This window comes from Zeugodacus cucurbitae, chromosome 3 (genome assembly GCF_028554725.1).
Source record: "Zeugodacus cucurbitae isolate PBARC_wt_2022May chromosome 3, idZeuCucr1.2, whole genome shotgun sequence".
NCBI classification, from domain to species: Eukaryota; Metazoa; Arthropoda; class Insecta; order Diptera; family Tephritidae; genus Zeugodacus; species Zeugodacus cucurbitae.
Window position 1 is genome coordinate 49159724 of NC_071668.1, and position 25352 is coordinate 49185075.

General features: G+C 32.0%; 1 protein-coding gene across 1 annotated transcript; it reads left to right on the plus strand.

Annotated features, from left to right (window-relative positions):
* The first annotated feature begins 751 nt into the window (after window positions 1-751).
* Window positions 752-25321, plus strand: LOC105217439 (carbonic anhydrase). Its single transcript, XM_011192433.3, has 4 exons — window positions 752-1281; window positions 20437-20595; window positions 24562-24818; window positions 24890-25321. Exons 1-4 carry the CDS (start codon window positions 1248-1250, stop codon window positions 25253-25255), a joined length of 816 nt encoding a protein of 271 aa, XP_011190735.1. The 5' UTR covers window positions 752-1247; the 3' UTR covers window positions 25256-25321.
* Window positions 25322-25352: the final 31 nt, after the last annotated feature.

Sequence of the window (25352 nt, forward strand, 5' to 3'; positions counted from 1 at the left end):
TTTTTATCTTACGATTCCAATTAGAAGAGCTTATGTCAATTATAGTGTTTTAATAAAATTTTGTTAAAAATATTGAATAATCAAATGCATTTCAATAACCGCTATACTGAGTTTTGTTAGCAACTGTTAAAGCAACATACAGCGTTCTGTTTACCTCACTGATGTTATGACGTAGAGCAACCGCAGTTATAAGATGCTGAATGTATATGAGTATTTTTACTCAAGCTATCGTTTTCGTCGCTTATACTATTAAGCGTAATGTAATGCGTAAATGGTATAATTACGAGCGCATTCACTCTCGTTGCTGTCAACAAACAAATTGCTTTCGTTCGTTACCGAAGTGTTCTTTAGTGCAGCAGCACAGCACACCTTTAACTGCTGCTCCCGCTCTCATTGACTTATACTGTCTCCAACGATTCTTCCCACAACACGAAAGCGTATGCGTTTCCGAAACTGTCGCTGCTACTGCGCGTTGCGCATCACGTTTATTTTATGCTCAGCGAGGGTAAAAGCAGTCAGTCATTCGGTTATTCGCCAGCATTTCCGCCTATAAGCATATACGCATACACGTGCACTTATCTACATATATTTTTTTATAAATAAATACACACATATGCATGGGTTTGTGTGTAGCAGGTATATTCTGAATATGTACGCTATTCCAGTGACCAAACGAACGCCAGACTATCTGACTAGCAGGCTAGCCGATTGGCTGGCTAACTGGATGACTGACTTAGTGTTTAATTCATTTCGGCTTCGGTGCAAGCAGACAACGGCACACAACCCTCAACACTCAGCACAGTCTTCTTTAGACAGACAAACGTGTGAGACGTCTTAGCACATTACGTTCCGTCGCTCAACGAGACAAACGCGGCTCTCTACTTCTACTTTCCATTGATCACACGACGGCACCTAAATACTCGTAAGAGTCTATAAAACGGTATTAAAGCTAACTGAAATCAAGCAAATCAATTCAATTCACTTGTTGCTGCTCTCAAATAAACAACATCTCATCCGTCGTGAAAAGAAACAAAAAAAATATCAAACAACTTCTCCCAGTTTTTTCTAATTCGTTTTTCCCGGCGTCACTATTTATACTATTATTGTTATTTATTGCGGTTGATTGCGGCTGTTGATATTGTAAACGTGATTTGTTTTGTTGTTTTTACTGAGAAAGCATCTGCATTGTACGTAGTACTAGTACTAAGTAAATTAAACAAAAGTTCCACCCTCGAAACGTCGGAAAAATGAGCTCACACTGGGGTTACACCGCTGAAAATGGTAAGTCGAGTTTACACATTATTACACAGATCTAGCGTATTTATGGTTTGAAGGTTAAACATTCTCGCAAGGCAAACAATCACAATCTGCTTGTCAGAGAATGTACATACGAGTGTGTACATAGAAAGCGGAAAAATTAAATCATAACATTTACTTACACCTTATCTTCTATGTCGCGCTTTGTCGCGTGCGATTGTGCAAAGTGATTATTTGTATGCTTGATAGACGCGCGCTGTAGGCAGTAGACAGACGGACAGTTGACGCATAATGCACGCTGCATTGCTGGCGATTTCACTTCTATGGCATTAAATGCCGATCGGTTGCATAAACCCGACTTTGGGCGCACATTTGCTTTGTTTCCAGTGGTTAAATGTTCGCTGTAAATATGTAAATATGTATTATGCATGCACCAAACATACATACGTACATTAGGCAGGTGAATATATTTTAATGAATGAGCCAAAGAATATAAATATGTGACGAAATGTTGTGTTATAAATAGCTCCAAATCTCATATGATATCGATAGCTTTGTCTTAAATCGATTAAAAATATATAATTGTAATATAAAAAGTCATATGCAAAATTTAAAAATAACTTTACTTTAATGTGGCACTAACGATTGATTTGATCAAACAACATTTTATAATAATACAAAATAATAATTATTCAAATTAAAAGTGGTGAATTCTCACTGTACTGGAATATAGTCAACCATATCAACGGTTTATTTATGGATTAGTAGAAAATAAATATGTTTGAGAAATATTAGACGTAAATCATGTTTTAAATAAACGTGTAGATGACATCTAAATTAATTTATATTATTTTTTTGATTCCACTTTTTTAGTTCCAAAAATACTTATATCGAAACAATCCTTTGGTTCGCAGAACATATAAAAAATAAAAAGTGCATTTGAAATTAAATAATTTCGAGAGCAAGTAATTACAATTGTATCGACTAAAAATGAGGTATCAAATGATACATTTTTACATATTAAAGGTTTTTTAAATATAAAAATTATTAATTACAGGATATAGTTACTAAAAATACAAAATACGCTATAATCTTAATTTTCTTTTTAATTTAATGGTGTATAAAACTTTGAGGTCAATCATAAGTGCTTAAGAGTCTAAGTCAACTCTTCGATAAAAATAAAAATTTTATAAGTATATCGAAAAATACTGGATCCCTTATAGCATCTGATACTTCATCGAAAAATATTATTCACCATTAGATTAAGAGAAATATGCATATTTTGGATTTTTTTGTAACTTTTCCTGAAAATATTAATAATTTTTTTAAATCCTCTTTTCGAACTTCGAACCCATATACATATTTCAATTTTGGAGGCAAATTTCTATAATCGAGAAATATGATTTTTTGACATATGACTCAATCTCTCAGAAAAAATTTTGGTTCAAAACCTAGAAAAAAAGTCGATTTTGTCGTATAGAGTTATTGTATAATTGCAATTATAGCCTTTTTCTACCAAAAGAGGTAATTTGTTATTTTTTTCCAAATGTCTACAAAATAAAAATAAATATTTAAAATGATATTTTCATATAATTTTTAGAGTTATGAAAGTTCCTATTTTACTTAGTTAGTCACCTATTCTTCCTACCCTCATATTTTTTAAGCTTTGTTATTATTATTATTAGTTATTCAGTCTTTTTGATTGGTAGGAAAATATGAACTTTTAGAATGATGTTCTCTGTTGGTAAAGGAATAAAGATTGTAGCATGTCAGTTATGATGATGTGAGCAAATAAATATATTTAAAAAACTAGATACGAGGTGTCCAAAAATGCAATGAAATTACCCAGATCATATCTATCTATATTAAAACAGCAATATTTTAATTTTTATTTTAAAAATATACTGTTTTATTTTCTACAAAAATTCTGGCTTTAACTAATTTTACACTTAAAAAATTCTCAATGAAGTGATTATTTTGGCATTTAATGCTGAGAAACGTACATACATATGTATTTATATGAGTATACATAAATATGAGCAAAGATCATATACAATAAAATTGACATCAATTATAATATTTTGCTATCAGCCATAACAAATTCCTTATTCTTTTCTATTTATTTTTCTGATTTTACAAATACATTTTCTGTTTCCAACAAAAAAGTCGACCCCGCTTAATATAAAGCCATACATGTACATATATATGTACATAAATAAATACCGACGTGAAAGTACTTATGTATCTCGTGACTAAACGTGCAGTCGGCAATGACTGCAACCTTTGCCGCTGTTTCTATTGACTTTTAGAATAAATTTTAAACGATTTTTTACAAGTGTTATACAATACCGTTACACAACTAATTAGAAGTATGAAAAAAATTATTAAGAAACGCTTACAATTTCTGTTAGGTACAGGATATAGAAATGTAACAAATTTGATTTATATTGCATATGTGAGTGGCAACAACCTATAGACTAAGTAACACTTTTATGTTTTAAAACAAAATTCTTCTATAAACAGTCATATGAATTTATGTGCGTAGAAGACAGCCAAGTAAAAGCTCAAATAAATGGTTATACGAGTTTTAGATGTAATGATACATACATGTTTTTGATTTGATTCCATTAACTATATGACAGTGTCGATATAAACGAAGGATTTCAAAATATTTTGAAATCTCGTTGAAAACCAAATTTGCCATTTATCTTTGCATAAATGAAAACCACAAATAAACAAACAGTAATCTTAAACATTTAAAGACTTTCTGTATAAAATTGCATTACGTAAGTTAAACTCTAAATAGTAGTGCTCAACTGTCTTTTCTAAGATTTTAGTAACGAAAAATTACTTTCGCCTCTAATCCACAGGAAGAAACAACTTTCCAGCAAAACAACTGAGTCATCAGTGTTCTAATTGGCTTTCTAAATTCTTTGATCACTACTATAACTTTGTCTTCTTGCATAAAATTGGGTATGGAATTATTAATAGAAAGCTACTAATTAATTTATTTACCCTTACGAATGTTTACAAATTTTGCGTATTAACATTTTTGATAAGAAAGGTTTAATAGTATTATGTCTGGAATTTTTCATTTGGTATTATTGTTAAACCCTAAATAAATTGATAATTTAACAAATATTTCTTGTCCGTGAGTAATAGATAGATGCAATTATCTATTTAACATATATATCAAAGAACTACATCACGAGTATTGTAAAAATATAGTTAAACTACATCTAGGCACCACGTTCGTAATTAGCAATAACGAATAAAACATGTATGTAATAAAAATTATTTTTATTACATTTATTAAATTACATGCAATAACTTTATGTATGATATCAGCTGGAAACGGATTATTCTTAAAATCAAAATTAAGTATGGTTCAAAATGCACATTTCGATATGTATATGTGTGTATGGGTTACTACTGTACAAAAATAATTCAAAGATGGATTTAATTGTTTTAACGACACGTCACACCTGGTAGAAGTATGCTGTTGCGACATTCGTGGTTATAGTGTGTCTTTTGTGTATTCTTAAGCTGCCAGGCATTTTTGTGAACGATAGGTGTAAATTAAAATTGTTCATTACATTTCCAAAACTACAGTAAAAATTTATAATTTCTGATTCATTTATTTGTTAAGCATAACACCAAGGATCTAAAGTAACTACTTCTATAAACTTTTATTTTAAATACCTAAAAATAGTCTAGATCAATGACAAACCTTTAACGTTGTGGTCAAATGGTTTCTTGATTAGCTTAAGTGCTTCTGATTTCGCAATATTCTAATAAATCCTTGAACATTTTCATTATCTGTGCCTGAACTCTGAGCTGGTGTCAAAATATTTAAAGTAATATCCAAAACAATTCCAAATTTGATTTATAACAGCAACTTTAAGAATTTGCTAATCAAAAAATAATTTCTTATTATTTATGCCAGCCAATTTGATTTATACTAATAGTATGTTCGATTCGCCACTCTCAAAGGACTGCACGCACTGAGCTTAGTTTATGTTTTTTAAATATTGTAGTGTAGTCACATATTCGCTGAGTAGTAGTCATCATTTAGGATGACGCAGTAACCATATCTCCTCCAACTTATCGTACTGTGAGGCCCCTAAATATCTGAAACGTTGTTTTGCTAACGCAGGATAAACGTACAAGAGTGCCAATTTTTCCTTGGTGCCCTGCTCTTGACACTTCCTGCATTCCTCCTATCTTATAGGCGTGCGCCACTACTAGGCTGTGACCAGTAACAATGCCAACCATGGTCCTACAGCCCATTCTATCGAGTGTCAGTAGGATACACATGACCTTTGAGGTTTTACAAACCGGTGATGCTACCAACTCGCTTTGATTCCCCTTATCAAGCACCTGTTTATGTCTTCGTACAGACAATGCATGGGTTTAACAATGTCAGTGGAATAAATAAGAATAAAAAACAATGAATCATTCAAAAATTATTTTATTTGAAATGATTTTTTTATATTTCTAATTTTTTAGAACTTTTTAAGCCTACGAAGAACTCTCAATCTAATAGAGGAATGACGAAATCACTATAATTGCACCTCGTGCTACAAATTAATACTTTTTATGCCCAAAATAAAATTTTGTTACAGACACCACACCCATTTTAAGAGAGAACAAACAAACAATTTTATCAAGAATTTTTATAAAACTATACTATATAAAATGTATATATTTATATACCTAAATACATATTCACATATCAAAGCATATACGAAGAGCAAGGGCAAGAACGAATTTCTGCCACATACCATATTATATACATAAATGTCATTTTTTTATTACAGCTATAAACTTGAAACATCGCGAAAGTATGAATTTCAAAAGTGCAATATCGATATTGAGCAATGGCAGCTAACGGTAACGGTTAATGTAATTAGCGCAGGTGATTGTTAAAAAAAAAAATATTAATAATATTTATTGTTTCTGTTTGTTTGCTGCTGATTACGTCTGCTTAAGAAATGAATGATGAATACCACAAGGTAGATACTGTCTCGTGCTAACAATGAAGATATAAAAAAGAATATAAATTAAACTAAATTACATTAGTGATAGCGCAAACACGAATGGGCAATGGGTATGAGTGACATCGCCTTTATTTATTTTTAGATATAAACTTATTTATTGAATCGCATTGATAAATGCAAAAGTCAATTCATCAAATTGTCGTCTTAATGATTTCAGCAACTAATTCCTGATAAACAAAATAAACGATTCCACGCAAGTGACTTATAGTGGTGCGAAATTACACACTGCACTTCGATTAAAAATTTTGAAAGGTATTATATTAGATTTATTATTGTGCGCGGCAGCATTAAAGACACGCAAGTCTGATCGATTGACGTTAGCTTTTGCAAAATAGACATGAAAGCGAATGGAAATCACATGATTTTCGAGAAACTTTTCTATATAATCGACGTTTGTTGAACACATCCGTGTATGTGTCTACTTTGCACCTTGGCCATCCTTTTGTTTCATAACACATTAAAGGCGATAATAAAAATTGTCATTATACTCAAGGTTATCTAGGTTTTGTACAATTTCGACTGCTGTGATTCATTGATAGCGGCTACACACTTATTTAAATCGCAGCAATTAGCCTATTATTAATTTTATTTTTAAGTGTCTCTTCACGCTTATCATATTTCCTGCCCAAACCCATTCGAATGGTCACTGAAAGTACATAGCCATTGATGTTAACACCTTCGAAATTCATTAAGCGAAAATTATCTGCATATCGATTTTAATTATAAAAGTGAAATAATTACTAATGATTAAATATTGAAAGCTCCAAAAAAATTTTCGAAAACTTCAATTATATCGTAATCAGCATGAGTGTATAATTGGGAACACACTCGAAACTTCGACTCCTTTCATTGAAATGAAATTAGCTTATATTCAATCAGACTGCGAAAAAGAAATTAGAATAGAATAGCAAGGTGTTATAACAATTGTTTATAGTATCCACATCTTCTCTGGTATTCTTCTTCTTAACTGGCGTAGGCACCGCTTACATAGCCGAGTTCCAACAGCGCCATTCATTCTTCCTATTGGCAGGTTGGCGCCATAGTTGGAGCTGGAAAGAGTGATTCTGCGTTGTATTTCTGAGGCTGACAGTATTATTAGCATTAGTTCCTAGATAGACGAAATTATCTACAACTTCAAAGTTATGACTGTCAACAGTGACGTAGGTGACAAGTCGATGTTAACAGATATTTCGTCTTGTTCTCGTTCACTACCATTCGCTTCCTTAAACAGTCTGGAAAAAGCAGTGTTTGTGAAAATAATGTCCTTTAAGTTATGTGCAGTTTTTTTTATGTCAAAACTACACTGGGAGCCTTAGTAATGGTCTGCCGATTGGAGACACCGCTTAGAAATCATTGTCTGATATTAGTTGGAGTAACCGATCATATTGCAATGTTAAGTTAACTACAGTGGTTCAATATTTTTAACAAACAATACTTTTCAAGCTTTCCACGTTGAAATACCACAGCTGGAGACGACTCAAAAAACCGTTCCCACGACAGTTAGTTCTACGTAACCGGAACGGACCCGGATTTTTATCCGGCCAAGGAATGTCAAATCGGCAGCATTCCTCAAAATTATTTGGGGAATGTTTTATGCCGCTACAACAACAACAACAACAACAACGACTCAAAAATTGTAAACGAAGTTTATGTCACAAACAGTCTTAATTCTCAACATTACATATATTGACAGTTTCTAAAAATCAATTGAACTGTGAAGCTAAAAATGTCGAAGTGTAGCAGATCACATTTTTAATTTTACTAAATTTCTTCATGAGGACTATATATATTATGAGTTCTAAAATATTACATTAATGGAGAGTCATTGTTACAGTTCGGCGAGTCTTCGGTGAGTTCAAAAAATTGTGCAATATATAAGCGCAATATTATCGAAAAAGTGTAACGGTTGCTACAAAGTATAAAATTTATTCTAAATATTTTTCATGTTTTTAGAGGTTAAATGACTTCCCGATTTTCTAAGCTAACTTTTAGTGAAAATAAACTATTTATTTCTGTAATATAATGTGGCAAGCATAATGTTTTTTTTTCAACCCCATCTTAACTCATTTAATCCTTTAACTACACATTTCAATTTCCAATTGCGTTCAATTTATATGTTTATAAAAAAAGGTACGTAAATGATGTATCTTTTAGTGATTTGACCGATATGCCTTTATTATTTTTGAAAACAATTGTTGCTAAATTTTAAATTAAACTAACAATTGAGGCATTTCGATTGCGACAATTACCAAAAATTAAATAATTTAATTGAGCGCAGCAACGAGCCGTCAAAAAGCTGAGATTGAGCAACAATTAATTTAAAACAATTACACAAATCTTAATATGTAGTAACGTGCGTACATAGTATAATCAATTAATTGGCATAAACAATCAAATTTCGATTTTAATAAAGAGAGTTAATAAATTGTGTCGCGCTATTATTATATGAAAAATGCAATGAAAACATTAAATGAAAGTAAAATGTCTTATGTTTTTCGCGCCGCACAATTTGTAGGAAATTATTTTACTATCGGAAGTTCTGGAATTTTTGAAAATTTAAATGATACATCATATTCAGAATTATGGCTGCAAAAGAAATAAAATGATTGCATACACTTTAACCGAAATCCGTGAACCATTTAATTGGTTGAGGTGTGAAAACAGATCTTCAAAGAATCAATATGCATTTGTAAACAGACGTCATAAGAGCTATGACAGCTGTGAGCTGTTCGTGACGAATGCAGTGAAATGCACAGGTTAATAATAACAAAACAAATGAATATTAAAAAAAAATAAAAAAAATATTTCTACATATATGTATGAAAGGCATTCAGCTTCCAGTTTAAAGTCAACCAAAAATATTTACATACGAATAACGTCAAAAAGAGGCATATAAAAATTTCGGAGCTCAAATATTTTATATATGTTTGTATATACTTACATATACGTACATTTACGTATGTATGTATGTATAAAGTAATGCATAATAGCGTAACCTTATTTAGGAGTTAAAAGTACTCATCCAAATAAAAAACTGAGTAGTACTTTCGTGACAATAACTTCATTGTTTCTTTACTTCTTAAGAAGCTCTCTCGCATTTATGGCGGGTAACCATATTTGAATGCAGTGAGAAGTTGCATTGTTCGCATACATATACAACTATATATACATACATAAATATATACCTTATTTAAAGTAAGCATTCAAAACTTGTTGACTGATTTTCACCGATCCCAACTGTTTACTTTCAAAATCTCGCGCTTGAAGTTCAACGAACACACTTCTAAAGAAATTAGTCAGAGCGAATATACATATGCATATTAAATGAACTTGTCAACGTTATGAAACAGCGTAATTTACAGTTTTCCGGAAGAAGATAATGAGATAAAATGCCATTTAGTTATAGATATTTACATATTTGCACTTAATGTTTTGCTCGTAAAGCTAATACAGTGAACTAATTATTTGTTTCAAAATATTTAATACAAATTAGCTGCAACGCATATTATAAAATTAAACTTCCTGCTTTTGGTAGCGTTGCAGTGGGATTGTATCAGTTTGAAAACACTGAAAACCGGATTTTTGCAAAGTGAAATTTGTTTTGTAATTTCGGCGAAAGAACTGTATATTTCCAAAGAATGCAGTACCATAAAAGAAGAGAAAAATGCACATACAATTACATATGTACATATATACAAATATACACATTTATTTTCTCACAAATTTTTTTATGGCCTTTTACTTGTAGTTATATGGAAAAAACGATTTTAAAGTAGAGACATTTTTTTGAGATTTTTTTTAGTTTTTTGGAATTGGCATTGAGTTTTGGACGGTAAAGAATGAAAAAACTTACTTTCCTTCTTGTTTTGGGCATAAAATGCCGTGGTCTAAATGCCAGTTTTGAGCCGGCTTCGCGAAGGTAAAAATACGCCCAGTATTTATTGGAAAGATATTTGTTATTTTCGATTTTCTCTCATTTACAATTTGAGTTTACGCTCTTTCGAGTAGTAGCCAAAAACCCAATCCAAAAATGCATAAAGCCTACTGCTATCGCCAAAAATATTATTAGCAGATTGAACAAATGTGTACAGTACAGCTCCTGGCGTATGCCGATGATATTGATATCATCGGAAGCAACAACCGCGCCGTTTGTTCTGCGTTTTCCAGACTAGATAAAGAAGCGAAGCGTATGGGTCTGGTGGTGAATGAGGACAAGACGAAATATCTCCTGTCATCAAACAAACAGTCAGCGCACTCGCGTCTTGGCTCCCACGTCACTGTTGACAGTCATAACTTTGAAGTTGTAGATAATTTCGTTTATCTGGGAACCAGCATTAACAACACCAACAATGTCAGCCTTGAAATCCAACGCAGAATCACTCTTGCCAACAGGTGCTACTTTGGACTGAGTAGGCAATTGAAAAGTAAAGTCCTCTCTCGACGAACCAAAATCAAACTCTATAAGTCGCTCATTATTCCCGTCCTGATGTATGGCGCTGAAGCGTGGACGATGACAACATCCGATGAGACGACTCTTGAGGTTTTCGAGAGAAAGGTTTTGCGCAAGATTTATGGTCCTCTAAACATTGGCAACGGCGAATACCGCAGACGATGGAACGATGAGCTGTACGATTTATACGACGACATTGACATAGTTCAGCGAATAAAAAGACAGCGGCTACGCTGGCTAGGTCATGTTGTACGGATGGAAGAAAACACTCCAGCTCTGAAAGTATTCGATGCAGTACCCGCTGGAGGAAGCCGCGGAAGAGGACGACCTCCACTCCGGTGGAAAGACCAAGTGCAAAGTGACCTGGCTTCACTTGGTGTTTCCAGTTGGCGCCAAAAAGCAAAAAGGAGGAATGAGTGGCGCGCTCTGGTGGATTCGGCTATAATCGCTTAAAGCGGTTCCTACGCCAAATATATATATATATAGATTGAACAAATAGAATAAAAAAGAAAAAAATAAAATAAAAAGAACAAAGTCTACTGAAAGAAAACAGTTTTTTCGTAATACCGAACTGCAAATCTTTCCCTTATTCGTATTACAAAGCGATTACTGCATAAAATACTGCATTCGTATTATGGGACATTCGCACGAAGGAGCTTTCGTATTACTGAACGTCAACAGTATATACATATGTACATAATCAATTCACTTCAATTCAACGTGTTCTAAATCATTAACTTAAGTCGACTTCAGATAATTGTAAACATTTTCAATAAAGTTACGAAATTTCCTCAATGTAAGTAAATGTGTTTCAGATGGAGTTTGAAAATTATGAATAATACACTGTTTTATTTAATATTGACTACTCCTCATCCCAGAATGTAAACACACGAGTCTAAAACAAAAAACACCTATTATATTGTTGAAGAACATAAATTTTGCTTGAACAGCTGAAAATGTAAATCTTTATTGACAAAATGCAAATACTAGCATTTGTTTGTATTTTTATTGTTTAATACATATTTGTGAATAAGCTATTCAATGTTTTGAATTTTGAATAATCACTCAACAATTTTTCAGACACTTTATTCGTTGCCACATTTCTACAATGCTGTATTGTTTTCTACATTTCACATGCAGTTAAAATTTACTTTTTGTCATTGTTTTCCACCAGGAGAAAATAAATTCTCATGAATTGAAAATAATTGTACAACTTACTCACGTTAGAAAAATTATTGTATAACTTACTCAGTAATATTTAAAATAGTTCTGTATAATTGTAGGTATATATGTACATATTTATATGTAGGTATGTACATATATATTGTATATCTTTTTAGCATTTAAGCCCGACGTGAGTCAGTAGATTTTGAACCATTCCTGTAGTGCATAAGCCAATGAGAAATATTGTCATATTTCATGTTTAACGAATTGGTAGATTCAATGATAGTCGCTGCAAAACCTATGAAAATGGTTTTTATTTAATTTATATGACAATCTATTTCAACACATACAATTAACAACCAAGGATTAATAATCTAATCAAAATATTTGCATAATATTTTCCACTAAGTGGAAAGGATATGTACTATTGTGAATTTCTCTAGGGGGAAATGTAATAAATATTCTAAAGTATAAAAAATAAAAGTTAGATGTAATTTTAAGTTTAAGGAATATTGCTGTATTAAACTGTAGAAAATTAAGATAGAATTTGTACAAGAATTAGAGATTTTAGTCTGAATTGACAATAATCACAGCATTAATTCACTCTCTCGTCGGCGTCTATTCCGTTTCCTTTGAAATATGTACCACATTCACTACATATCTACATGGGAAAACTGCATTTCAACAGATTTAAGCACAATATTGCATTTATAATTTTGAACTATTACTGTGTTTATTCGCATGGTGTAAATGCCGTATGCGACGTTATAAATTAGTTAAGTGCACGTTGTAACTAATTAAATAGGAAGTAATGATTAATTTATAAGGTCGTAACTTTTCTTGGTAAATAACAGTGTTTAAAGCGCAGCTCAATTATAGATATATTATGAGGAAATTGAAAGCTTGAAGCTCAATATTTTTAAAAAGAAAACAATGTATTTTGAATCGTGCTCAAACCAATATTTTCGCTTTATTTCGTACGTCAATTATTTGCAAATTAAATTTCCATAATATCATTTAAGAACGATAACTCTTTTTTTTATTGAGTCACCTTTAATGAAGTCGCACGTTATGTTTAAATGAGTTTGAGCTTAATGTGAACTTCTTAATTTTACAGCTGCACACATACATACATACCCCCGAGCTATTCATACATATAATATGTTTCTATGTATCTTAATCGAAAGTTCAAAAAATGCGTGCTATTAGGATCATTTTGTATTTATTTACTTTTTGTTTATGTTTTCTACTTTTCGTATTGTTTGTTTTGCTTTGAAATCACATGACAGGGACTGCAGCACGTGATAAAATATACAATACGTCTTACTAAGCGCTAATTTTTATTACAGCAACAAACGACATAAAAGTCAAGATTAAACCAAATATTTGTACACATTGTATACATACGTTGTTATTTAAACACTAGGGTAGTTGACAAACAGTTCAAACTGGATTTTGTGCTAATTAGAAGTATATAACTTGTTGAAGATTAAAATGCAGAAGCAAATATTTTTAAAACGTTATTGATTATTATTGATGCAGAGTTGCTTTTAAGTTTTTTTTTGTTTATTATTAAACTATTCTATTAATTTCAATACTAAAATATTTGATTTATTTTTTATTTATTGATGCATTTTTTCGAGTATTGAGTATTGTTTTAGTAACGGGTGATTTTTTTGAGGTTAGGATTTTCATGCATTAGTATTTGACAGATCACGTGGGATTTCAGACATGGTGTCAAAGAGAAAGATGCTCAGTATGCTTTGACATTTCATCATGAATAGACTTACTAACGAGCAACGCTTGCAAATCATTGAATTTTATTACCAAAATCAGTGTTCGGTTCGAAATGTGTTTATCGACAAATTTTGTTCAGCGATGAGGCTCATTTCTGGTTGAATGGCTACGTAAATAAGCAAAATTGCCGCATTTGGGGTGAAGAGCAACCAGAAGCCGTTCAAGAACTGCCCATGCATCCCGAAAAATGCACTGTTTGGTGTGGTTTGTACGCTGGTGGAATCATTGGACCGTATTTTTTCAAAGATGCTGTTGGACGCAACGTTACGGTGAATGGCGATCGCTATCGTTCGATGCTAACAAACTTTTTGTTGCCAAAAATGGAAGAACTGAACTTGGTTGACATGTGGTTTCAACAAGATGGCGCTACATGCCACACAGCTCGCGATTCTATGGCCATTTTGAGGGAAAACTTCGGAGAACAATTCATCTCAAGAAATGGACCCGTAAGTTGGCCACCAAGATCATGCGATTTAACGCCTTTAGACTATTTTTTGTGGGGCTACGTCAAGTCTAAAGTCTACAGAAATAAGCCAGCAACTATTCCAGCTTTGGAAGACAACATTTCCGAAGAAATTCGGGCTATTCCGGCCGAAATGCTCGAAAAAGTTGCCCAAAATTGGACTTTCCGAATGGACCACCTAAGACGCAGCCGCGGTCAACATTTAAATGAAATTATCTTCAAAAAGTAAATGTCATGAACCAATCTAACGTTTCAAATAAAGAACCGATGAGATTTTGCAAATTTTATGCGTTTTTTTTTTTTTAAAGTTATCAAGCTCTTAAAAAATCACCCTTTATTTAACTGTTTTTTAATATATCTATGAATTGTATTTGAATTTCATTCGTTTTCGATTATTAAAAATCGATTTTAGTAAAACAGAGTTTTCCTTTTTTTATCGAATCACATTTTTTATGTTTTATTTAATTTAATTTTTATATTAAATAAATGTGCAGATTAATTAAAGGAGTATTTTAAATAATTAATTTAAATTACAATGAAAAATTTTTTTTTTAAATAATTTTTTTTATTGTAAACAAATGTTCCACCCTAATATTATATGAATTACATATGACATATGTATGTACATATGTAGATCATGATAAAGACAAGGCCGAGTTGTTCTTTTTTATAGTAATCAAGCATCTCGGCTGGGAACAATCATATCAGTGCGGTTCTAACTAGATTAGATAATTACGGGGTGTGCATTAATGTGTGCTTATACTTGAGAAAAAAATTAAAATATTACTTTTATGTTTCGGAAACTTGGAAACCAAAGACAAAGAAAGAAAGTAGCCTTTTACAAAATTATTTAATGACGGCTGCAGATTTTAGATCTATAACTCGTATGCTACTTTTATTCAAACAAGTTCAATTTATTAAGCGATATTACAAATAAATTAAGCAAAGTCCATCAAATAGTACTATAAATAATATAAAATTATTTTTCTGAAGTAAATCTATCTTTGTGCACTGGGTATAATATTTTTATTATGAGTTGTTGTTGTTATTCATACGAGAATTTTTGTCGCGTGTACAATAAAAAAATGGACTAGGCGCAGATGGTTGTAGACAATAATTAAAACAAACATTTGAAGGCGTCGACATTTTTGTAAATAAACCCTAAAAAATTCATAAATCAACAAGCGAAGTTTTTATCTAGAAATTTGTTCTTCTACAACTTCACTTCACTTCTATGCTTCCATATATACACATATGTATGTATGTACATACATATTTGATATGTTAGTGGAAGTTCGGCAAACCATCTTATCTCGACTTAGTACATTTATTCTCGCAAGCTTCAATGAAACTTCAATATACTTGAGAAAGTACCTGTAAAACGATGAACCTGTCTAGGAAGCATTTCCTTTGCAAAATTTAAGATATAAATAAATATACATATGTATGTATGTCAATGAAAGCATCTCAGCTAACATCTTAAGCAACACTTGCCACAATTGACATTCGAGATAAAAAGTTGTCAATCATTACCGCAAATAAAATTAACTCGGCTTTGCGACAGACGATCAGCTGAGTATGTGCAACTGAGCAATTATTTGCATTATGACGATAATTGTTAACAAATAAACCCGATTTTTTACATACTCCTGACTTTATAAAACTATTTACGTGTATATTCAAAAATTAAAATTCATACACAATGCAATGTGGTGACCGAACATTCCGGTGAATAAATAATAGCTGCCATTGATTGCATATCCGTTACAGAGAAGACAATAGAACGCACTATCCAGTAATTCAAACAGACAAGTAGCACTTGTGGTACAACCCTGCGCTAAAATGTCCTCTTAAACATGCCCAATAGTGCTCAACCTTTTTCTTAGGCGGAGAAATACAAAAATCCGCACAAAAATATTTGTCTATCCCTTTGTTTCGAGCTGCGTCTATGTTTTACCTGTTATTTAATAAATTAAAATGTATTTCAAAGTAAAACAAGTTAGGAAGGGCTAAGTTCGGGTGTAACCGAACATTTTATACTCTCGCAATTTATTTATTTAACTTTATTTATATTATATAATAAACAATTTGACCCACATATTCGTCATATATATTGTATAAAGTCCATTGAAAGTTGGAAACCATAATATTAGGTTAGAAGCACCGAGGTCCTCGTGTTCGAAATATGGGGCCTTAAAAACCTATGGTCCGATTTCGGCGATTTTTAGAATGGGGCTGCCACACTATAAACATTGTATTTGTGCAAAGTTCTGCACCGATATCTTCACTAGTGCTTCTTTATATATTGTAAAGTAAACGATTCAGATCGTCTTCAAAGTTCTGGTATATAGGAAGTAGGCGTGGTTGTGAAGCGATTTAGCCTATTTTCACAACATATCATTGGGATGTAAGGAAACTATTACAAACCAAGTTTCATTGAAATCGGTTTTTGACCCATAAGTGGGCGACGCCACGCCCATTTTCCATTTTGTAAAGAAATCTGAGTGCAGCTTCCATCAGCCATTTCTTATGTGAAATTTAGTGTTTTTGACGTTTTTCGATAGTGAGTTAACCCAATTTTAGTAATATTCAACCTTTTTTTCGAAAGCAACCTTCCTATGGTGCCAAGAAATAAGTGTGCCAAGTTTTATTAAGATATCTTAATTTTTACTCAAGTTACAGCTTGCACAGACGGACGGACGGACAGACAGACATTCGGATTTGAACTCCACTCTTCACCCTGATCACTTTGGTATATATAACCCTATATCTAACTCGTTTAGTTTTGGGTGTACAAACAACCGTTATGTGAACAAAACTATAATACTCTCTTTAGCAACATTTGTTGCGAGAGTATAACAATAAACATATGTATATATTTGTATTGTCATTTTTGTCTAAAATTTGTATTTTGAGTCGTTTTTACCATTGCGAATTGCCTACATAAGTAAAACAAGCACTCATCAAGCGACGATATAATTTTAAAGAGGTATTCGCATACTCTCCTGCACGAATTCAACTAGATAACTTTGTTGTTGCTTTCACATGTAAAATTTTTGACAGCTGAACAGCGCCCAAAGGATAGCGAGCAGAGAAGTGACCAATCGATTGCAGCAAATATATATTTAATTGTACAAATGTAGAGCCACTTGGGGCGAGTTAAAGTACAATGAACTCCTAAACGTCTGGACCGATTTGAATGAAATTTGTGGTGTGTCTTCAGGTGGATTGTAATCAGTTGCAAGGCTTAAATTTTGGAATTTCTTCTTTACATTAGGTTTAATTAAAATTAGGTAAAATTAAACCACATACAAGCTAAAAATCATTAATTGATTAATTGCATACAGTATTTTACAGTGAAATAGTCCGAGAAATAGACAATCCAACACCCATAAAAATTCTTCTGAAAAAAACACAAGTATTGATTCCAAATTTTCAATTAAGAAAAGAAAGAGATAATTGCAAATTTATCTTATATCTCTCTATCTATCTCTCAAAAATCACTAAAAGAAAGCTTTGTAGAATTGTTTTTATTACAAAAAAATGTAAATATATATTTACAGTACATATGTACGTATGTATATAGTATTTAGTAGAGCTCTTGGTATTCAACTAATCGACTAACCTGATTAACCAGAAGGGGCATTATTCGAATAATAATATCGACTATCCGGTTAACAGTTCGTTGTCGACTATTCGAATAGTCATTCATTTTCTTATTTTTATTGAAAAAAGTGAAACTCACGAAAAATGGAGCGAAAACTTTTACATCTTTTATATAAGCGCACAATTGGCATTTTTGCAAATTCAAAACAAACAAAAATCAAAGGTTACTTGAATTTCGAACAAATTTCCTTTATTCAAATCGCATCAGAGCAACTATACGAATAATCGCAGTAGAACGACTATTCGGATGGTCGCAATGTTATGACTATTGGAATAGTATTAATCGGTTAATATTCATGCGAACGGTTACAAACCGGATATTTGAATAATCGGTTTTGACGTTATTCAAATAATTTTAAGAGCCCTAGTATAGAGTCCAAGATACAGATATCTATAATATAAAAAATAATTTTCAATTTCCCTTTCCCAGATTGTTTTTAGATCTTTACAAAGTAATGAGGTATTTATTTGCATCAGAATAAATATTAACACTTGGTATACTACACATATTTAATTATAACACAACTAAAAATATTAACAAAATTATATAATTCCATTTTAAATAAATTAAATTACAATTATGATATTATTAAAACGATTTTTTAATTTTTTATTTTTCTAACAATTACTTCTAAAGTATATACTGACATCTTTACTTCTCTATATTAGTATTGATTCTATTTTAATTACATGATTTGTATGTATGTATGTGATTGGCGTTGCAACCGTTTAGCCGGTTATAGCCGAATCGACGATAGTGCGCCACCTGTCTCTCTCCTTTGCAGTTCGGCGCCAGTTGGAGATCCCAAGTGTAACCAGGTCGCTCTCCACCTGGTCCCTCCAACGGAGTGGAGGCCTTCCCCTTCCTCGGCTTCCTCCGGCGGGTACTGCATCGAACACTTTCAGGGCTGGAGTGTTTTCGTCCATTCGGACAACATGACCTAGCCAGCGTAGCCGCTGTCTTTTTATTCGCTGAACTATGTCAATGTCGTCGTATAACTCGTACAGCTCATCGTTCCATCGTCTGCGGTATTCGCCGTTGCCAATGTTCTGAGGACCATAAATCTTGCGCAAAATTTTCCTCTCGAAAACTCCTAGTGTCGTCTCATCTGATGTTGACATCGTCCAAGCTTCTGCACCGTAAAGCAGGACGGGAATGATAAGTGACTTGTAGAGCTTGATTTTGGTTCGTCGAGAGAGGACTTTACTGTTCAATTGCCTACTCAGTCCAAAGTAGCACCTGTTGGCAAGAGTTATTCTGCGCTGGATTTCGAGGCTGAAATAATAATGATTTATAATTCATTAATATGTAAAGAAATATGCAGTAAAATCCTTTCAACAGTTGGAATCGTTTTTTTTTATTGTTTGGGAAATCATTCAAAATAAAATTTCCATAAGTACACGATTTACATTATTTAAATTATTTCTTAAAATTCCTGCTGACAGAATATTTATTTTTGACAGTTTTTTGAAGAATATCATAGATCAAGCATACATGATAGAATGCAAATTGCGCAAATTTCTTGCGTCATTACAATTATCATTATATATTATTATATTTATTGCAGTTATTATATCTCTGCATTTATTATTTTATAATAAAATGACAAGAAAGTAAGGTGCAATAAATTTGTTGAGGCGAGTCACAAGTAATGCATTTGCCCAGCAATAAATTAATCATCTAATAAAAATTAACACATCACATGATTTATATGCGTCATGTGATCAGCCCACAGTTCACGTTGAAATTATTTGCATTCTGTCAGTAAGCTTGATAATCACTAGCAGATGATTTTATTTATGAGTGTGAACTCTACCTAATCATTATTCAAGTAAGCCAAATATGGCTGTGTGCTTTAGTTGTTATTGTTGTATGTTAATATTTTTTTAAATGTCTCATGACAGGTGAACTAATGCACATTTCATCGATAACCACTTTGGCAACGAGTACATAGCGTACCGTTTTCACTCTCACACCGTTTTTGAGATAAAAATCTTGCCAACTGTTTTAAATCCTTATGTGTGGATTTCATATGCCATACTAAGATTGTTTTATGATATTGAATGAAGCTGCATATGAACATAATTCTAAGGCATTTTTAAAACCAATGACAACACAGATAAAAGAGAGATTATACTTTATTGATGTTTTGTACAAAATACACAAACAGTAGATTTACCAGTTTGTTGTTATAGTGCTGTTTTTGGTTTCGTTTTTCGACGTCATTATATAGACAGCTTAATAAAGTGATTTAAAAGATCTCGAGACACTGCTTGCGAGGTGACATAGATTAACAGTGAATGTACACGCATATGTTTTTACTTTCTTCTGACTTCTTCGAAGCATTTGCTGTTGACTTTGCGATTCTTGAATAAATATTAATAAAATTTGGAATAAGCGTGACTGCTTTGCTAATGATTGAAGTCTTTTAGTGTTCTATAGTATTTACCAAAAAAATAGACTCTTTCTGAGATATGTATGTAGTTATATGAGTGCGATCGTATTACTCTTTCAGTTGCCTTAATTATAATTTTAAATGTAATATATAATAATATTTTTTTATTTAATTTATTTACAGGTCCTGCTCATTGGGCCAAACAATTCCCGCAGGCTTCGGGACACAGACAATCACCAGTCGATATCACTCCTTCGTCAGCAAAGAAGGGTAGTGAATTAAATGTAGAATCACTTAAATGGAAATATGTTCCTGAACATACACTCAGTCTTACAAATCCAGGTAATGAATGCAACGATTTTCGATACATTTTAACACTCCGTCCGCTATTTGCTATTTTTTTCCATTATTTTATTTTAAATAACAATTTTCCCTCATGCAATTGGCTATTTTATATATTTTATTCAGGGGGTGTTGTGAAATCCAAGACAGATTTGCTGAATGTCAGAATGGCAAACCAATTCTGATCTTCAATGGTGTCATAAAATCTGATTTCATTTTCATCTTTTCGATTTTATTTATTACCACTATGTATTCATGGGGCAAAGTTAACAAGACAATTTTTTTGGAAATTTATTTATATTCTTGAAACCGCAAAATAAAATTAAACATGTAAGGAAAGGTGCAACCAAACATTTTATACTCTCGCAATTTATTGCTATATTTTTATTAAGATATCACATAATTTGACCCATAGATTCGGTATACAGCCCAATAGAAAAACGAAAATCATCATATATAGTATATAGGCTGAGGTAATTCCTGAACCGATTTCACTCATTTTCACCACCAACATACATTATATCTAAGATTATATGCTCATTTAATTTGGCTAAGGTATTTCACATGTCAACCGATTGTTTTATGATATTGATTTATAAGCTATTAAGCCCATCGTATTTTTGAAAATCCTATAATTAGGTACATATATGAAAGCTAAGGAAGTTATGACCCGATTTTAACCTTTTCTGGTACAGAGACACACTATTAGAAGAAAAAGAATTCCGGAACTCTTCTCATCATCCTGATCATTTTGATATATATGACCGTATATCTAACTCTTTTATTTCTGGGTGACACAAACAACCGCTATGTGACAACTTAGCAACTTTGTTGCGAGTGTATAAAAAGAAAGAAGTTATTCCAGCTTTTACGATATTGAACAATGGAAATAGTGCAAATGAGAAAAGGAAAATTTTAGGGAATCAGTAATTTGCTCTATGCTCAAGGGAGGTCAAAAGTGGTACAGTATACTCTCGAAAAGTAAATCGATTGGTATTTTGGGTAATTTACTTTTTCGAATAATTTACTTTTCCAAATATATACATAAATTATCTGATTTTATAATATTAAATGCATTTTTGAACTTAAAAAATTCATTCATTTATTTGCTTCAATAAAACATATGGATTTACATGAAAAACATATTTACATTTACATACATACATATGTATTTACTATGAAGAGAAAAAATCTTGAATATTCTTTTGTTTTTTTTCTTTTGCAATATATTTTCTGACCATTTTTGTACGACAATACAAAAAGTCTGACACCTGATTTGCAGAGAGTAAGTGTTTTTTTTGCAACATCGTAAAACGCTCTGCTTTCTTCGTTTCGAATTTTTTATCACACCCTCTGAAAAGTAAATTAAAAAATTTACTTTTTCGAGGTGCATGTGTAATCTTAAAGGTGATTAACTTTTCCGCGATCATTTACTTTCTGAGAATTTACTTTTCGAGAGTATACTGTATTTATTTTTATGTAAAAAATTACATTTTATTTAGGTGTACATACATATATGGGCATTTCCGCCAAAAGGTCTACCACAGACAAAATATTAAACATTATTAGAATTACAAAGTTTTTGCATATTTTCATAGGAAAATATCTAAATTTATTGAAATTAAATTAATTTTAAATTAATTCATAACCAATTACGAGATATACCAAAGCCAAGTCGAATAGGAGCTACTTTTCTCATTTCGATTTTTCTACTGCATTTGTTTTTTCGTCAATATTGTTAAAGAAACATATCATGTAAAACCTTTATAACGGTACAAAGAGCAAAATAAAATGCATAAGAAAGCATGCGATTGCAAATAACTGTAAGTTTTTGCTCTCTTATTACCCTATATTTTAATGTCCCGTGCGACATCCCACTGCATCGCAAATAAAAGCAGCAAGCTCGCCAAATTTTGAGTATAAACAGTAAGCTTGTATACAATTAAAATAAAAAAAACCTTGTTCAAAAATCAGAAGATTTGTGGTTTTGGTAACTACTTAAAATTGGTCCCGTGCGACATCGTAGGTGTGGACTTTAAAAATTGAAATTTATTTTTTGTCTTATAAAAATGACTTAAGTATGTAAATAGATACATTTACATTAATTATTTACATATGAGCAAAAACCGCACTTTAAATTCCACTGAAATAGCTATTCAAATATATTTTGGCGAAAATTATAGGCTTAAAAATCAAAATAAGAGTGCTCATTTTAACAAGGTTGTCAGGTGAAAATCGTTTGCTTTTAAAAGTGACAAGTAACGCATTAAATATTATTTTCTTCATAAATCCCTTAACTAAAATTTAGAAATCCTTTAGTTGCTTTTCTAAAATATTTATTTTTTTAAGGTAACTGCTCTCAGTTTAAAATCAAATTTATATTATCAAGCCTGATTGATTTTATAAAATAATTAAAATAGTCTTCATTAGAATATAATTTTTTTGCAAGGAGCCGTCGATGGAGTGGGAGCAGTTATCAAACGAAAAGTATGGCAGATAACGAAATCCAAAAAATTTTATACCGGAAGACAGCATTTTCTGGAAAAAAATGTATTTCACATTCATAATACTATTTTCATTTCATACTATAGAATTTTTGTTGTGTTTCTCGTTGGATATTAGTTAATTAAATAAATACATTTACTACTTTTTTAAGCCATTTTATTGGACTTGTTGTTAAATAATTACGTATTATAACAACAAAATCAACATAAATATTATGATGGAAAAAAATGTCCCGTGCGACATGTCCCGTGCGAATGTGGTTAATAATTAATTAAAAAAAACTATAAATTATTTTTGGATGAAATTCATACCATCATTAAAGGCCATCAATGCGCAACATTTTACAATCAAAAACATTTGATTATTGCCTCACAATTCGCTGAAATCGCAGTTTGAATCGTTGTTCGAAAAACGACTTCCATTTTTTGTCCCGTGCGGATGCCTTGGTTTTTTGCAATTATCTTGAAAATGAAAACCGTTCCAAAATCAACCTTAACACTAAATGTAGAGCTAATGAAGGGCTATTAAAAAATCCTACTGTCAAAATTAAAATTTTAGTTCATACTTTTTTTTAGTTGAAAAGTGTACGATTGTCCCGTTCGACATGGCGGAAATGCCCATATATTGTTTAAATTTTATATAAAAAGTTAGATATTTCCACGATCTATTCTGAATTACCCATTTTGTGAACTTTTTAGAATATTTTAATTTTTTCCATTAAATTCAATAATTATGTCAATTAGCGTTCGTATCTCCTCTAATAATAATAATTATATTTTTCCAAAGCAATTTAACGGCAATTCAAAATAAGTTTGAACAATAGTTTCTGATAGTAAAACCGATAAAATTGGTTTCCATGACACCTAAAAACGATAGATAAACTGACGGTTTTGCACAGATAGGTTCACTCAATTGAGAAGGAAATGGTATGATTCCGCATGATAATTACTTGTAGAGTTAAAAGTTATTTTCCTTTACTTCTATATTGCACTCTTATTATTTATTCTAAGAGATTAGAGAATCCGAGTGGGGCTATTATTTTTATCAATTAAGCGGAAATACTATTTCTGCATATTTATTTCACGAAATTTAACCATACAAATTTTCTTTCAAATTTTAACGATATTTACAATCGTGCCTAAAAGTAGGCAATCGCAACAGCCGCTCTTGTCAAAGAACGTATCTGAGCACGTATTTTTAATTTTCCGTATTTTTTCATTTACGTTCTCTACTTGCAGAGAACGTTTAATATACGCCTGTCGGATGAAAGAACGTATTTGTATTTATTGTTTATACAGATTTATACAGATTTATATAGATTGATTTCCATCAGTTTACTTTTTCAAACAAAATTAAAATTAATAATAATAACAAAAATTATAAAAAAAACTACAAGTTCAATAAACATAAATTAAATTAAATTATAAATTAAATAAATGTATGTATGTATTTACTCCAAAGGTTATTGCTGGCGCGTTGATGTTAAGGGTGTGGATTCTGAACTCACTGGTGGACCATTGGGCACAGACCTCTACAAATTGGAGCAATTCCACAGCCATTGGGGTTGTACCGATGACAAAGGTTCGGAGCACACCGTTGACGGTGTCTCTTACGCCGGCGAGTTGCATCTTGTACACTGGAACACCACCAAATACAAGACATTCGCCGAGGCTGCTAGCGCACCTGATGGCTTAGCAGTGCTGGGTGTTTTCTTCGAGGTATTTCAACAACACATTTTACACTGCGAATTAGAAAATATTAAATTACCAATTTACTTGCATTATTTCAGGCCAGTGACAATGCTCATCCGGAATTGGAGAAGATCACCAATCTGTTGCCATTCGTTGTGCACAAAGGGGATCGCGTGACTCTGCCAAGCGCTTGCGATCCCAGCAAGCTATTGCCCACCACCACCACTTACTGGACCTACGAGGGCTCACTTACCACACCACCATGCTCCGAGTCGGTCATTTGGATTGTTTTCAAGACACCGATCCAAGTATCACGCGATCAGTTGGATGCCATGCGCAACCTCAATTGCTATGATGTTAAGGATGAGTGTCCATGCAACGAGTTGAACGGAAAGGTCATCAACAACTTCCGTCCACCATTGCCGTTGGGTAACCGTGTGTTGCGCGAAATCAGTGGACATTAAGTCAACGCATGCCTACAAAAAACCGCATTCAAAATTGGAAATGAAAAAAAAAAAACAAAAACAAAATTAAAACGCTTTACTTGGGTGCCTTATCACG